Below are 16,913 nucleotides of genomic sequence, written 5' to 3' on the forward strand. Positions count from 1 at the left end.
ATGACGATAGTTTTAGGATAATTTAACGTAAAATCTCTCAATGTAGGAAAAAAAAAAGACTTTAAATGACGTAAGTTTCTTCATTAACCCAAAGTGTGTGTTTCAGGTTTTAAAATAATTTTGTCGCAGGTAAAAGGTAATTGTGAAAATATCAAGATTTTAAATTAATGATAATTTTTTTACTTCAGAAATAAGAATTTCGTTGCAACGTCAGGAGGACGTATTACCTGAGGAATAACATAACGGGAAAATTAAATACGCGAGGAATATTGTGTTCTAATATATGAGCGTGTTGTCATTAAATAGTATCAAATTAAACTCACATAAAACGAGAAGTTAAAGAGTTAGTTCTTTCATCAAACATAATCATTTTTTTTAAAACAACAACAACAATGTAAGATACTCAGCACGCCATGTTGGGCCAGACCGGAAGTGACGTTTATTTGCGATCACGGAGCACAAACAACAACAACAACAAAAGATCCCAGAATGCATTGCGTACAGGCATCTTGTTTTTTCCCGCCAGAGAGAAGGTGCTCCGAATAATTCCTCACAGAGTGCGCGGCGCTCTCACTCGATTTGGAAAAAAAAAAGCGTTTTATCACGATGGAAAATTATCTCGATAAGCTCGATGATGTTGCCAAGACGAAATACGAAGCAAAAACGGGTTTGATTGGAAGGCAAGATCCCTACTCGACGAGCAAGAAGGAATGGACGAGAAATGAGGAAAAGTTTCCTTCCTTGTGCTACTTGGACGTGGTAAACTATTTGGTATTCCAATCTGGACAGTATTCCATGGAAGATTTCAAAAAGTTTAAGAGCTTGTTCGCCTACGACCGATTCGTGAAGGGCTGTGTGGGAGATATGTCCGTTTTCGTGTGTAAACACGACAAGAGGCTGCACGTTGTGAAGGCCCAAGTAAGTTGTGAGTTCTGGCTTCTCGTGACGAAGGTATATCTCGTTTAACAACAGTTAATATGGAATAGGCAGAGCCTAGAAGCGAACGTAGTATTCTTCTTACATTCGCTTCTGACTACCTATAACTGATTCACAACTGTATACGCAATTTCCGGTTACTTCTGCCTGGATTCGGGATCAGCGATCAAATAATGTAAATCACGATTAAAAATTATTTTTTGATGATGCGGGAGATATCTTTATTAAAATCAGTGGAGGAAATATACACCATGTCTGATTATTATTTGGGTCTCCGACGATGCCTTTATGTCCCGGCATGCATCATTCCCCATGACAAAAACCGGAAACAAAAAAAAAACGGAAGCAAAAGGGTCATAGGCAACGACACGGATTCACAATTGCCAGGGTATTGTGTTGTTTTTGTTGTTTCCTATTCTCTCGTGTGCACGCGTTAAGTAATATTCAGAAGACAGAAATAAAACGCAATCGTATTTATACACCGCACAGCGTTTAAAAACAACCGGAAGCAAAAGGTGATATCCAACGACACGGATTCCAAATAGCAAGGGGAATTTTGTTGTTGTTTCCTATTCTCTCACGTGCACGCGTTAAGTATTGTTACGTTTGAGGGGGGGGTATGCATTCAAAGGGTAATTAGGATGTTTAATTAGGTATGCCATGCTGCTCGAGTTTACCAGGATCTCGATGTAATAAGTAGTAATACAGTGGTGATAAGTTGTCTAGTAAATGTTCATTTCTTCAAGGGGGAAATGATAAATGTCACGTAATTAGATAGGGACACGGGATAGGGTAAGTGTGTCTGCGTAAACCCCTTTTTGGTATTCTCTGGAGACTGGCCGTAACGTCACAGTACAGTGCAGCGGATGGCTCCGCCCCGTGATCACGATTGGCAGAAGGCGACGGCAGTGGGCCAATAAACGGCTCGGTTGGAGGTGACGAGGGCAGAAGGATAAAAAGGTTCTGTTCGGGGTCAAAAAGGAAGAAGAAGAAGATTACAACCAGAATGCTCGTGTTTTTTTGGTGTGGAACCTGTGGCGGCAGAGAGCGTCCTGGTGGCTGTGCTGAGTCGATCGTGCTCTTGATCGTGCCTGGGAGCCTTGCCGAGCCTCGTGCCTCGCTTTGGTTGGCTCTAGGGTTCTGCTGACTCGGAATACGGGGTCGGGCGGCGGGTGGACCTGCCTCCCTCTCCTGCTCGCGGCTTGGCGCGGGAGCTGGTTCCCTGGCGGCTGTGGGCGGACTTGGGCCAGGACCAGGAGGTCGACAGCACCGCGGTTTCTCCTGCCCCCCCTGACGAGAGCAAGGCCGGCTCGTCCGGCGCCGATCCAGGGACAGTTGCGTCCACACCACGGTCCAGCCTGACCACCAGAGATAGCTACGTTGTGTGTGTGTGTGTGTGTGTGTGTGTGTGTGTGTGTGTGTGTGTGTGTGTGTGTGTGTGTGTGTGTGTGTGTGTGTGTGTGTGTGTGTGTGTGTGTGTGTGTGTGTGTGTGTGTGTGTGCCTGTGCCTGCCTGCTTGGCGCCTTAGAGGGATTGAGAACTGTATATTCATTGGAATTGTCTGTGTTTTTCCCCACGCCCGATCCCACACCATCCCGTCGAATCGCCCCGGATCCCTCTTCTTGCCGAGTCTTGTTATGTCTGGTAATTATAAAAAACAAATAAACATCAACTCAGTGAAAAGTGACTCGTGCCACCTTCCTCGTCCCGTTTGCGGTAGAGCGATTAGAACCGCCATGTTTGGGTTATAAATAAATAAATCGCCTCCATCGTTTCGGCTCATTCTACGTTGGCGGGACTGTTCAGGTCCCGTGGACGTCACAGTATGAAGCTCACTGCGTTCGCTACTAAAGTCGAGAAAACTGATTTCCTTCGTTATCTTGAAGCGTACTTTTGATCGTGCCGAATTGTTCGTTGTTACCCTTTTGAGCTCTCTTGACTGGGTTCGATTCCCGACGAGAAACTGGCGGATTTGCTGTTTCACAAATTTCAAATTCCTGCCCGAGTGTGCGTCGGTCAAACGTCAAGCCTGGCCATCCAGTTCGTGAAAGACTTGGTTCAACAAAAAACACTTTCTCCTGTCGACCGGACAACAGGGTGGGGATCATGACGTGTCAGACCGTTTTTAAAAGTCGTTTTAGTTCAGCAATTGTTGCCACACTTCTGTCTGTTTGTCTGTCTACAAACGTCGGTTTATAATGGCGGAGCAATTTAATGTTATATTTCGAACACGGATCCGAAAACGAACCTGTAGTTCAGCAATACAGTACATTCAGGTCCGAGATCAAACTGTCTTGGTGATGGGAGGCAAAGAGTGACTGTGAGTGAGAGGAGGATGTAAGTACGTAGTGGGGTAACTCAGGGATCAGTACTCGGACCATGACTATTCATTATTTACATCAACGATTTGGATAATGTGGTAAAGAGTAAGCTTTCCAAATTTGTACATGACACAAAGCTTGGAGGTAAGGTCGATAGAGGAGGGGGTGGTGATCAGATTCAGGAAAGTATTGATACTTGTATGGATTGGGCAAAAGATTGGCAGATGGAATTTAACCTGAGCAAGTGTAAGGTGTTGAAGATGGGAAAGAATAATGAAAACAAGCCGGTAGGCGGCGATGGGTCGCCAAGCATGGAAACTATAAGATATAGAGCAAAATGGATGTCATATAGCAGATAGGGAATCACCTTAAGATTATGCATATCAAATCTCATCCAGTTCCATCTCCTGATAACTACTCAGTATCCATTTGAATGAAAAGTACCGAAAATGCGGTTTGAAATCGGAAATCCCCAAAGTTTGGGGGGTGGGGGTGCTGTGGGTGAACAAAGATATAAATCGAAAATCCGGCTCGATTGTTTGTGCACAATGTATTCCAGACGATTAGTGTGAATTTTCATGACCATCCGACCATAAACCGAGGAGGAGTAGCATTTGGCGCGAAGGCACCTCCAGCTCTCGCATATTATCGATTTTTGCACTAATTGACCTTTGACCCCTGACCTAAGCGAAATCGGTCAATATGTCCTGAGGCAAAGTTGTAGTACTCATTGAGTACCATGAACCTGCAAAGTTTCATTCGTATCGATGCACTCACCTGGTCACTAGGGGGCCTTCCATTTTTGCACATACCCTAATTGTAGGGGGTGCTGCGGGTGAAGTATTCCATATATCACAAAAACCGGAATATATTTGATAGAGCATCACCTGTAGATCATTCGTGCCAAATTTCATAACCCTACGTGGGATAATGGCTTTCGGAATTGATTTTGTGTGAACGGTACCGATTTTGAAGGTTTTTCGGTTGCTGGAGAACCAAAGCGTCCCGAGCAACCATCACAATTTCCAAAGCACGAGGTCTTAAGATGTACCTATCACCCAAGTTTGGTCAAAATCCGCCCACGTTTACTACCAATTATGCTGATGATAAACAAACAAACAGACAGAATTACTGACAATAAGGGTCACATATTTCGGCGACCCAATAGAGCTTACAGGATGTAAGGGGTAATTTTGGAGCGTGTTACACAGGAGAAGGATCTGGAGGTGGTAATAGATACGGGAGGTAAGCAGGCAGCACAATGCCAGCCAGCTACAGGTAAAGTAAATAGGGTTTTAGATTGTATTTGGAGGGGGATCATTTATAGATCAAAAGAGGTGGTGTTAATATTGTACAGGAATTTAGTGAGGGCAAAATCTAGAATATTGTGAACAGGTTTGGTCACCACAACTTAGGAAGGACAGAGTTGCTGCAGAGAAGGTTCAGCACAGGGCTACTACATTTATTCCGGGCCAAGCTCGACTCAGCTATGAGGAGCGGCTGAAGGAGACAGGGTTTTATTCACGAGAAAAGAGGCGGTTACGAGGAGTAATGTGGATAGAGATGTTTAAGATAATGAAAGGTACAGATAAAATATGTGCAGATGAATTGTTCAGCAGAGTAGACAGTGACAGAACCAAGGGCCATAGCTGAGAGTAAAGAAGAGAAGAGTAAAGATGGTCGCAAGGCAGAGGACTTTTACTCAGAGAGTAGTTGATGCATGGAATGGTCTCCCTGGAAAGGTAGTGGCAACAGAAACAGGAGATAGTTTAAATTGGAATTAGATAGGTACCTGTAAGGTATAGGGATGTTGATATGACTTTTAGGTAGCTTGAGTATGGTATGGTTGGATGGATGATTGCATGTCTGCATCTGCATGGAGTGTTGTCTGTGGGAGTCTCATCAAGGGGTGGTGCATGATTGATGTGTGTTTCTAACCCAAGAACTGCCTCCCCCCACCCAGCTCCTCTGGAAAGAAAAAAAACTACAAAAAAAAAACATTTTGCATTTCATTTTTACCTCCGCCACCAAAGATGAAGGGCGTTATGTTTTCACCCCCTCTCTGTTTGTTTGTTTATTTGCAGGATATCTCATGAAGTTATGGACAGATTCGGATGAAATTTTGTGGACAGGTTTGGTGTGTGACAAGGACGAGCTGATTAGATTTTGGTGAAGATCCGAATCCGGGTCCGACTACTAGAATTTTTAAAGTGATTCTTCAACATTGAGAGATCATGCCAAAAAGGATACATCGCACGATATCTCAAAGTTGTGGACGGATTCGGACGAAACTTGGTGCACATGTTGGGTGTTTAACAAGGAAGAATTGCTTCAATTTCGGTGAAGATCCGGATCCGGATCTGGTAATTTTTGAAGTGATTTTTCACCATGCAGAGATTGGGCTAAACTAATAAATAGCACAATATCTCAAAAAGTTGTGCACGGATTCGGATGAAACTTGGTGGACACATTGGGTGTGTGACCACAACAAATTTATTTGATTTTGGTGAAGATCTAAATCTGGATACAAGCATTATTGAATTTTTTAAAGTGATTCTTCAACATTGAGAGATAGGGCCAACAACAACGTATAGCATGATATTTCAAAAATGTAATGGGCCCGATATGTTCTCTTTGATCAGGCATTATGTGGCAGAGGTATGCGCTCTACTGAGTGCCCTTCCAGTTTCATATGAATTGGTCTGATGTTGATGTGGCGCTGGCACGATGGGCCGATTGACCTACCCCTGCATCTAAATTCCTTGTGTATCCATACTTGTGTGTACTTTGGCTCTGAATTCGTGCATGTGCAGAGAGAAGTGACATATTTTTACTCCGTCTGCCTGCCTGGCAGTCAAACAAAATTGAAAATCATTCCAAACAGGAAACGTACTGTTATTTTTAAGGACGTCATAATGGACACAAACAGGCACAACAAACTAATATAATGTCTTGCATAAGGTGGTGTTATAAGATTGCAGCAGCGACGATATTAACGTTTGGAATTAGTTTTTTTATACGACCTTTACAATCTTTATTTTATTGAAAATTAATTATGCAGTAGACGCTCCCGAGGGAGCGGCAGGAAGGGTCATGTTATCATCTCTGGGGTAATTTGTATCGTTATATATACATACATACATACATACATACATACATACATATATATATATATATATATATATATATACATATATATATATATATATATATATACATATATATATATATATATATATATATATATATACATATACCGGGCGTAGTGGCGTGCGCCTGTAATCCGGCTACTTGGAGGCTTGGGTTGGAGGATCGCTTGAGGACGGTTGCTCTGTGATGGGCCACGCTATGAGAGGGTGTAGGGCAGCCCGGAATCATTGCGAAACCCAATCCTTATTCCCTGTGTCGTAAAGGCGACCAGGGTTGCGTCAGGAAGGGCATCCGGCATAAAACCTGTGCCAAATCAGTTTGCGGATCATAATGGATGATCCGCTGTGGCGACCCCTAACGGGAGCAGCCGAAAGAACAACAACAACAACAAATATATATATATATATATATATATATATATATATATATATATATATATATATATATATATATATATATATATATATATATATATATATATATATATATTGTTACGGATTCGCGCCCGCCGGCGTGCGACGGCCACGTAACTCGAATCGCGGCACGTCGCCCACCGGACGGACAATCCAGTCGTGACCCTCTCGGACTAACGCCGGGAACCAGTCACGGGTGAACCTTTCGGTCTCACCGCGATCGAGCCAATCGGCCCCCGCGTGGGATAGGGTTGTTCGCCAAATTCGACCTACCTAAGTACCCACACGGAGGGTAGACCAGGCGATCGCACCTCGCCACAGGTCGACTTCGGACACGGGCCACTTAAGCGACCCATTCCGTACTATCGGGATAACCGAGCGGTGTTATTCGTCGACCTCGACGGTTCGATTAATTATCGGGCGTATTCAGCCCACTACCAACCCTTTACGTGAAGCAAGATGAGGATTCAATGAAAGAAATGACGAAGCGAAGCGGGAAACAGTTCAACACAAAGCACATTTATTCGCGATGAACGGAAAGCACACATATTCAATTCCACCAAAAGCACATAGAAAAGGAAAAGAAACACAATGCAATTTTACACAAAAAGCAAATGCGACAATGCAGATCTAATACCGATTACGCGAGCACACGGCAACACTTATACAATTTTACTTCACAGACGGCGCCGACAACACATATCCAAAACCAAGAAAAAGAAAAGAGAACCCTCAAGGATGAGGCGGGCCTGAGGCCGAGACCGGGTCAGGCCTACCCGTCTGGTGATGAGACGCGGAGCGGCGATGGTGCCTCAACTCCGCGGGCCTCGCGGACAGTGTCTGGTAGGGGGTGGGAAGGGGGCCCCCTTGGTCGCACTATCTCAGCGCGGGGGGAAACAGGAGGGGGTTGCTGATGCTCGGGGGAAAGGAGGATTTCTACTCTGCCTCGAGTCCCGCGACGAGCGTCTCCACCTCGACCAGGTCGCGCCGTCGGCCTCCCTGGTGTGCAGCTCCCGGCACGACGCGAGCACCCCCTCGTCTGCCCTCGCCGCCTCTCCACAGCTCCGTCCCCTTCGCTCCGACTCCAACGCACACGACGACGACCAACTCCTTCTTGCTTCTTCTTCCCAACTCCACCGACTGCGAAGTCTTAACTCTCTCTTGACTGACGAACGCGGTCGCTTATATAAGCCCCGTGGCTTCGCTCTCTCATCTTTGACCCACTGCCTTCGACCTTTCACCTCGCTCCCCATTGGCCCGAGAAAAAGTGGGCGTGAATGCTTTTTGATCCATAAATTTGCATATAGCGATCGCCCTCCAACGCCCTGGAGGCGGGGCCAAATCGCCCCTCGCTCACCAATTGGATGGAACAAAAGTGGGCGTGTGTCGTTTTTGATCCGTTTTTGAAGTGGAAAATCCGTGGTTTTGTACACGCTGTTCGGCGCGCGCCCTGCACGAGTCCAACACCGGTACCCACAAGCGGCGCAAGAACGGTGGCGATGCGACGGTTGCGAGGTGTGACGTGAAGCGGCGCCGCGGTGGGTGGTTGATGTTGTGGTTGGTGGTGGTAACAATGGCGGTTGGTCCAAAATAAAGATAGTAAAAGAAAAACGGCTATCCTGAAGAGTCGCAGCACGCATGAATGACATTTATTCCCTCTAGACAACGGGTTTGGGCCTAACTACACATATACTTACCGAGATACCTCACCTAAGGGACCTGAATGGTGGTTTGCGAATTTGGTAACCACAACAATATATATATATATATATATATATATATATATATATATATATATATATATATATATATATATATATATATCTGGTATTACTTTCCTCTCAAATTCGGCGAACAGTTTATAACATGCAAGTCAATGAGATACATTCCAGCCTCCTAAAATAAGTCCAAAAATCATAATATATAATAAAAAAGACATTTAATTGAAAAATAAGAACAATTGAGTAAAATAAGATAAAATAAGTAAGATTTACCATCAGTAAGAAGGCTTTACTGCTTGGAGCACTGTTAGTGGGTAGCCCCAGTCAGTTCTGCTTCGAACATAGCCATGGCATGGAGGTAGCCGATCGATCTCCCAGGAGCGACTCACAAATCCCTCATCTATTATGTTGTGCTCTTGCCTTTGTGGAGATGTATTATGTTGATCTCGCCCTAATTTTATCATTACACTAGCAGTAAAGCCCGGCTTTGCTCGGGATTTCTTGCAAATTTCCTGAATAGCTGCTGAAAGCCACAATAAGCGTAGCTCCACCACTAAACAGTTAAACGCTTACTACCTCATAATTGATGGCCCTAAGCCGCGTAAAGACTCTTTGATCCGGACCTGTATGGTACCGTAGAAAACGTAGGGTGAAATGATGTATTGACAGGCGGATAAAAGGGGAAAGTAACACGCAAAAGATGAGTTAGGTTTTCAGAACGGCGGAATTGTTCCCTTGGCGAACTTGCAACTGAGAGGGCATTCTGATTGTGGACGGCTGTTTGATGGGCACCTGAAATAGCGAAAGATTTGAAGGTGAAATAAATTCTACCGTACTATGATTCTTCTATGGTTAAATGCATACCTGTATGAGTCCACCGAGGGCCGTAAATGGAAGGAGCGTTTAGGCGAGTACTTCCGGGCAAAACGGGAGTTGGCTAGAAGTGGCAGTGATTTCTTTCACACAAGACGAAGTAGCGCTGCACCTTGGAAAGCCGTGGGGGAGTCATTAAAAGGCAGCTACTGAAACAAAAACTCAAATGGCCATTTTTGCCTACGTTAGATGGTAATTGAGGGCTCAAGACATCTCCCTTGCAATGCGAAAGTGATGTGGTGAAAGTGCACGCAGGAAAAGCTACTTTAGGAAGGTGGTGGAGGCTTGTGTCTGACAGGTTGTTTCTTAAGGATAACCATTTTGCACCAGGCAAACCACAGAGACGACGGAGTTATGGTTTGTTACTGTTACTGTTAAGCCCGCCCTTCTTTCCCAATCAGCCAACGGAGTTATGCAGAAGGAACAACTTCTTGTGCTGAAAAGACGGCGCTGCCGCTACCACAAACAGCCTCAGAAGCCGTGAGAGCAGGAGCAGCGAGTGGGTATAGGGGCGCATGTTAACAAATTATTGCACAGGTGCAGCTCTGTCTCATTATGAACACAAAGTCTCCTTACTGGATGGGCACTGTGGGCCACTACTGGGACTGTTTTTTTACCAATCGCAGTCATCGTCCCAACTGAGCTTTGCCAAACCGGGTTGCAGTAAGGCAGAACGCCCAAAATGATGGTAGCAGCAGACCACGTGGGTATTCGTTCTGAGTAGTTATCGTAAGAGATTTGTGCAACAACCCCACAATTAAACCGCTCGTGCCCTCCTCTCTCGCGCCTCCCGGAGGTCTGAATTGCGTGGACGCGCTCGACTGATGCGACAACAAAGAGGACGCCGTGCATACGCACATGGTGTTGGAGGTCAAGGACAAACGACTTTAGCTATACGGACCATGCAGTGTCGAACCTGCTTTCTGTGGTTTAGCCGGTGAAAATGCCGAACGTAGCAGCATTATTTAAAGGGTTTTTAACGTGATCTGCGCGTCCATCGCCAAGGGGAAATGTTAAGCTGTCTGACAGAGGAAGAACAGTCTGGCTGGACCACACAACAATCCGGATGCAAGACCCTAAGCAACGTTTGTCGCAGGCGAACTATGTTGTATTTGCCTAGCTTGCCAGAAAGGCAGAAAAGTTTTAAAGGTAGTGAGGCAACTTTTAAGCGATCCACAGAAGGCCGGAAAATGGGAAGTAAGGTATCAGACTGTGGGAAGAGAGCAGAATCGAAGACAGGTAGTGGCAAGAAATAGCGGTGCACTACACGATTAGAGGGATTTGTCCGCTGAGGCGAGTCTAAAAAGACAAAACTAACAAAAAGGCAAATCAAATGAATTAAACAGTAGAAGTAGAACAAATCAGGACTCCCCTACAAAACCTCTTTGTAGACGATGTTTTTCACTCTTCCACCTGCAGCGAATGCAAAAGCGTCCTCGTTGCTGACGTCGAGACAGTTGGATCACTCGGTTCAACCTGAGGAATTCCGAAGCGATATCCGTCTGCACCACAAGGGAATAGGAGCGGATATTGGAGGGCATCATTGACTATTATCGTCGAATCTTGCGCGTCGCTCTTGTGGAGTCTCCTAGAACCTAGAAAGAGCTGTTCCAGAAGCGTTCCTGGAACAACGAACCGCTTGCTGTTAATCACCATCCGAAGCCCTGGAAGCAGCTGTTGCAGCAGCATTCCTGGAACGCCGAACCGATCACTGCTCAATACCCTCGAGAGCCCTGGAAGCAGTTGTTGCAGCAGCGTTCCTGGAACGCCGAACCGATCGCTGCTCAATACCCTCAAGAGGCCTGGAAGCAGCTGTTGCAGCAGCGTTCCTGGAAAGCCGAACCACCTGTTCATCGCCCTCCGAAGCCCTGATTTCCTGTGAAAGTCGGGCGGTAGTTTCCTCGAGCGACTCGTATGCCCTAGAAACCCTTCGAGTCGTGGCTAACGCTGTCCGACGCCCAAGACAAACCCTCTTTTTAGGCGGCATTATCGAAAAAGGTAAACCGAGATTGAAAAGAACTACGGTTTTTGGAACAAAAAAAATTGTAGGGTGGAGTACGACTTAGACGGGTATATTTGTAAGTTGGGGTTTATATCGAAAAAAACAATATGTAAAAAAGGGGGAGTGGTTAAACGCAAAAGTAATAACTCACGGATAGGAAGTGTAATGTTAGTGTAACCGAACGGCGTTTGAAAATCAGCCGAGCTCAGGATTGTTCCTCTGAACGTTTAAGAAACGACGTCAGAACGGGAAACAGCAGAAGCACAATGACAGGAAAAAAGGATAATCGGTAGTCCACAGCACTAAAGATGCGACCGGACAATAGCGGAAAAGGAGAAAATGTGACACATTTTTCCTCGGCATAGCCCGACCAATGACAAATGAGTTGCATCCCAAACCACACGTGAGTGGTCGGTGAAAAAGTAAAGCTAAGGGTAATGACCTTGAGCAACCAATAGGACACGCGCAATGAGGTCATGCACAAAAAGCTTGCACGCATGCACGGCGTGAACTGCATGCACTAGATCGATTTCGTCATCTTAACGTTAATTAGCGTTAATTAACTGCATGCACAGGATCGATTTCGTCATCTTAACGTTAATTAACACCTTAAATTTCTCGCATGCACCACAAGCACAATACACAGATGCAGTATATGCAGCAGAAAAGGTAGGGAGGGCGAGCAATTAAAAAGAAATTGCATTTGAGCTTATTTGGGGAGTCGAGTGGGAAGTGCAAGAATGAAATTAATTATCGATTTGTTCTGCAATCAGGGATTTTTCGGCAGTGGCGTAGCGGAGGTAAACGGCGCCCGGGGCAAAGTGGAAATTTGCGTCCCCCGTAGGCCTTAAACTTGAGCGGATTTGAATGGAAAATCCCATAAGGGAAATCGATTTATCGATTTTTTTTTTTTTCGAATATCGGAAGCGTTATGGAAAAAATTTATAGCCCATGACCTAAGTTGGACCAAAAGCCATAATCGTACCGAATTTGCATGGAATCAGTTGGAGTTTGTGGAAATGCATTACGACCATACCCACACACATCCTCAGTTTTATAGATATAGAGATTGACGAATGTAACGAATAGTGGACTCATTGACGTTGTCGTCTTTTGCCATCACAGAAACATGTGCACCACTCTCAAGTCGATCTCATATTTACACTTTTTCCACTGTCATCACTTTCTTCACTTCTCTATTTATTCTGCTCTTCAGCAGATGCACCACTTAATGGACGTTTTGGAGCCATGATTAAATATACAGGATACAAAGTTTCAGCACAATATAATACCGCACCTCACCAATCGCCCAACAGCCAGAAAACAATAGTGCGGCAGATGCTGGAAGATGCGGTTGTGCGGCAGATGTTGGAAGACGCAGAATGTAAACTTTGAAATAGTTATTTCCGGCGATACAGTACAATTATAATTTAACATGTAATGTTAAATGAAGGGAAATATTGTGATCCAAACATTGAAAGTGCTTAAAAAAACAAAACATGTAATACGAACGAGTTCAGGGTGTGTGGGGTTTATTTATGTCCGCAATGGGAGGATGTTCCTGGAAGACACAGAAAGCAAAATTCCAGTTATGTTTTAACTGGTGATGTTAAATAAAGGAAAATATTGTTATCCAAGCATTGAAAGTGTAAAAAAAAAAACTTGTGGAACCTTTAGGAGTTTGAGGTGGGAGGAAATCAATTTTTCCATGGATATGCGAGAGTATCGGCGTGGATGGAGAGAAAGGGTGTCTAAAAGCTAAGCACAGATTCGCGAAATCGCGGATGGCGAACACGCGGAAGGCGAGGGTTGGCTGTACATATAATATTTATTTATTTATTTTAGTGTACATTGCCTCGGCTCGTGGAAGGGATAGTACACTGAACAGATCAGGACATAACAGGAAAATGTGGAGACAGGAATACTGCACTGTAACAGATGGGGACAGGAATTACTGCACTGTAACAGATGGGGACAGGAATACTGCACTGTAAAGGGTGGGGACAGGAATACTGCACTGGAAAATGTGGAGACAGGAATACTGCACTGGAAAATGTGGAGACAGGAATACTGCACTGTAACAGATGGGGACAGGAATACTGCACTGTAAAGGGTGGGGACAGGAATACTGCACTGTAAAGGGTGGGGACAGGAATACTGCACTGTAAAGGGTGGGGACAGGAATACTGCACTGTAAAGGGTGGGGACAGGAATACTGCACTGGAAAATGTGGAGACAGGAATACTGCACTGTAACAGATGGGGACAGTAATTACTGCACTGTAACAGATGGGGACAGTAATTACTGCACTGTAACAGATGAGGACAGGAATACTGCATTGTAAAGGGTGGGGACAGGAATACTGCACTGTAACAGATGGGGACAGTAATTACTGCTCTGTAACAGATGGGGACAGGAATACTGCATTGTAAAGGGTGGGGACAGGAATACTGCACTGTAAAGGGTGGGGACAGGAATACTGCACTGGAAAATGTGGTAAAAGGAATACTGCACTGTAACAGATGGGGACAGGAATTACTGCACTGTAACAGATGGGGACAGGAATACTGCATTGTAAAGGGTGGGGACAGGAATACTGCACTGTAAAGGGTGGGGACAGGAATACTGCACTGTAAAGGGTGGGGACAGGAATACTGCACTGTAAAGGGTGGGGACAGGAATACTGCACTGGAAAATGTGGAGACAGGAATACTGCACTGTAACAGATGGGGACAGGAATACTGCACTGTAACAGATGGGGACAGGAATTACTGCACTGTAACAGATGGGGACAGGAATTACTGCACTGTAACAGATGGGGACAGGAATACTGCACTGTAAAGGGTGGGGACTGTAGAAAAGGCGAAGAATACTGCACTGTAAAGGCGACACGATACATACACATTTACATCGAGAACTTGCGTCCGTCCGATCCCCTCCCCCAAAGATCACCGGCAAAGATAAAAACATCACGATACACAAATTGGGATCATGCTGATCTTATGTATCATGTCTTGATTGAATCGGCCCAGAACTGTAGGAGTAGTAGCGTGGCAAACAAACAAACACGCCGGTCCGTGAATTGCAGTAAGGATTACTTACTGTAATTCACGGATCGGCCTTGGATAAATGCCACAATTAGCTATCTTAACACGGATATACAGCTTAACATGGGGATTTCACCCAAGACGAAACCCCTTTGGGAGGGGAGCAAATGAAGTCCCTACAACCTCCATTGTCTAACCCTTCGTCCTCCTGTCACATTTGGTTCAGATTGGATAAGTCAAACAGACAGACAGACACCAAATTACATGTTTTAATATGATGATACTTGGAACACCAGAACACAAATTGCTTTATCACTTCCAAAAATCTCTAGTCTTGCAGCACTTGAACATGTTAAATAAGGTGGTCGATAAGACACTTCATCAATGGTGCTCAACTTCCGGAATTATTTTTATACAACCTTAAAAATCGTTATTTTATTTCAATTGAATTATAGACTTCAACAGTGTGTGAGGGAAGGTGTTCTATGAACACCAGTTTCTTAAGTAACAGCTTTCGCTGCCAGAGAAGTGCGTGTTAAGGACCAGTCATGACGGAATTGTTGGTTGAATCATGCAAAGACCTTCGGCGGATGTCAGTTTGAGCACGTCGGTTTGGAAATGACAAATTGATGTGTGTACCATCCCTGAGATGGACGTTAAACTGGGCGCCCTGTCTGCCGGCATTAGTTGGTGGACGTTAAAGATCCCATGGTGTGAAGAGTAGGTGAGCTATCGCCGACACCATGTCCAAATTACAAATGTCTGCCCTGACCTACAGGGCACAGCTGTGCCCCCATCTAATGATGCTACCCACAGTGCTGCATATTAAAGAAGGAGAGAAAAATGTTTGTTTATCAAATGTTCTGAAGTAAGATCGAAACCAGTGATAAACTTAAATCTCTTTGTATTTCCTCCAGGTGATCGATTCACAGAGTACAAATGAGACTACCTTCTACCCCTGGCTAATTGTGGAACGGGAAGGGACGGTGGTGACCACGCACTGTGATTGTGCCCAAGGGATGGATGAGTCATGTTCCCACGTCGTCGCGTCGATGTTTGCCCTCGAGGCGGCCGTGCGGTTATGCAGAAAGAGGACGACTCTCCAAGAGTCGTCCTACCGGAAGTTTCGAAAAACCCTTGCTGGAATATCGTATGCCCCTCTGCAGAAAATCGACTTTACCTCGCCAAAGGCGATGAAGAAATCGAAGGAACAGCAGAATGATTCTGCTGCGTTTGCAAGGAGCCCAAAACCAAAAGAGAGAAAAGTTATTCCAGCACCAACCACTGAGGAGATAACCACGTTCTACAAAGCCATAGCTCCAGTCAGGCCAGCGATCCTTTCCTTGCATCCAGAATACTCTGACCTGTACATCCCCAAGTCTCTTTGTGGAAACGAAGACAAATGATAAGGATTATGATTCCCCCCCTCCCTCTTTGCTCCATCTTGCAGAAAGTCATTGTGGGTGAGGAAGAGAAAGGGATCAATGTGAATTGTTTTTTTCATCTTCCTCGTGCTTGATGCTCAGTGGGATAATGAGAAATATTTTTGCAATGGAGTTTGTTTTTGTGTTAAGTAGGTTGTTGATAGAGCATCCTCACACACCGTGCACACACTTTCTTGAACTGACTTTCTACTGAATTTGTGACCATATACCCCAGCTGGTTCTACCACCTTTTCCTATACGGCGATGACAACTACTACCTTAATGGCCTAAGTTATTCCCACCTTGTGGGGTCGGCCGGGGCAAATTTTTGGCACAAGCCTTTCACGAACTTTTTAGTCCTGCCTGATTCTCGACCGAAGGTGATTTTGGCAGGAATTTGTAATTTGCTCAGGGTGCCGGCCATAACTCATTGAATGTTTATGAAAGACAACATGGGATCTTGAACGTCCAACCAACGACTGGAATGGGCAGATGGATCCTCCAGCTTGATGTCCGTCTGATACACGGTCCACACATTGCTGCCTCGCCCTGCACGTGAAACCCCCAGGGTGGCAGTTTATCGAGCCTGGGTCCAGATTCAAACCCAGGTAATCTCAGAGCGAGTGTGCACCCCTTTACGCCCCGCCGCATTGTCGAGCATGGCCAAAATGATATCGACGATCAAGTCCACAAAGGAAAAGTTGTGGTTTAACCCAGCATGCAGATCGTGTCGCTGCCATCACAATTTTGGAAACCAACACGATTTGCATTTTCTAAACTGCTCGAGTACTTTGGGTGATCGCTTGAAGGATGACATCATTTGATCGTCTTTTCTTTCTTTCTTTCTTTCTTTCTTCTGTTTTACAGGATCATACTCACATGGAAGGTGCAAATGTGTCGTTTATGCGAGCCCTGTCGATCAATTATTTACATTTACGGTGATTTATTGCTTGGTGATTCGACTTCGAAAATGTTGCACTCATAAAGGATGATCCATACATATGTTCTGTTACCCCTTGATAGCAA

General features: G+C 45.0%; 1 protein-coding gene across 2 annotated transcripts; it reads left to right on the top strand.

Annotated features, from left to right (window-relative positions):
- Window positions 1-493: 493 nt before the first annotated feature.
- LOC147022177 (uncharacterized) lies at window positions 494-16,887 on the top strand. Of its 2 annotated transcripts, none has more exons than XM_085892840.1 (2): window positions 494-918; window positions 15,381-16,887. In XM_085892840.1, the coding sequence occupies exons 1-2, from the start codon at window positions 607-609 to the stop codon at window positions 15,867-15,869; spliced, it is 801 nt and encodes a 266-aa protein (XP_085748966.1). In that variant the 5' UTR covers window positions 494-606; the 3' UTR covers window positions 15,870-16,887. The 2 variants fall into 2 exon arrangements, with proteins under 2 accessions (XP_085748966.1, XP_085748967.1); XM_085892841.1 differs by having other exon boundaries at window positions 494-759.
- The last annotated feature ends 26 nt before the right edge of the window (window positions 16,888-16,913 follow it).

The sequence above is a fragment of the Eptatretus burgeri genome, chromosome 8, assembly GCF_056783735.1.
Source record: "Eptatretus burgeri isolate ZD-2024b chromosome 8, Ebu_testis_v1, whole genome shotgun sequence".
Taxonomy (NCBI): domain Eukaryota; kingdom Metazoa; phylum Chordata; class Myxini; order Myxiniformes; family Myxinidae; genus Eptatretus; species Eptatretus burgeri.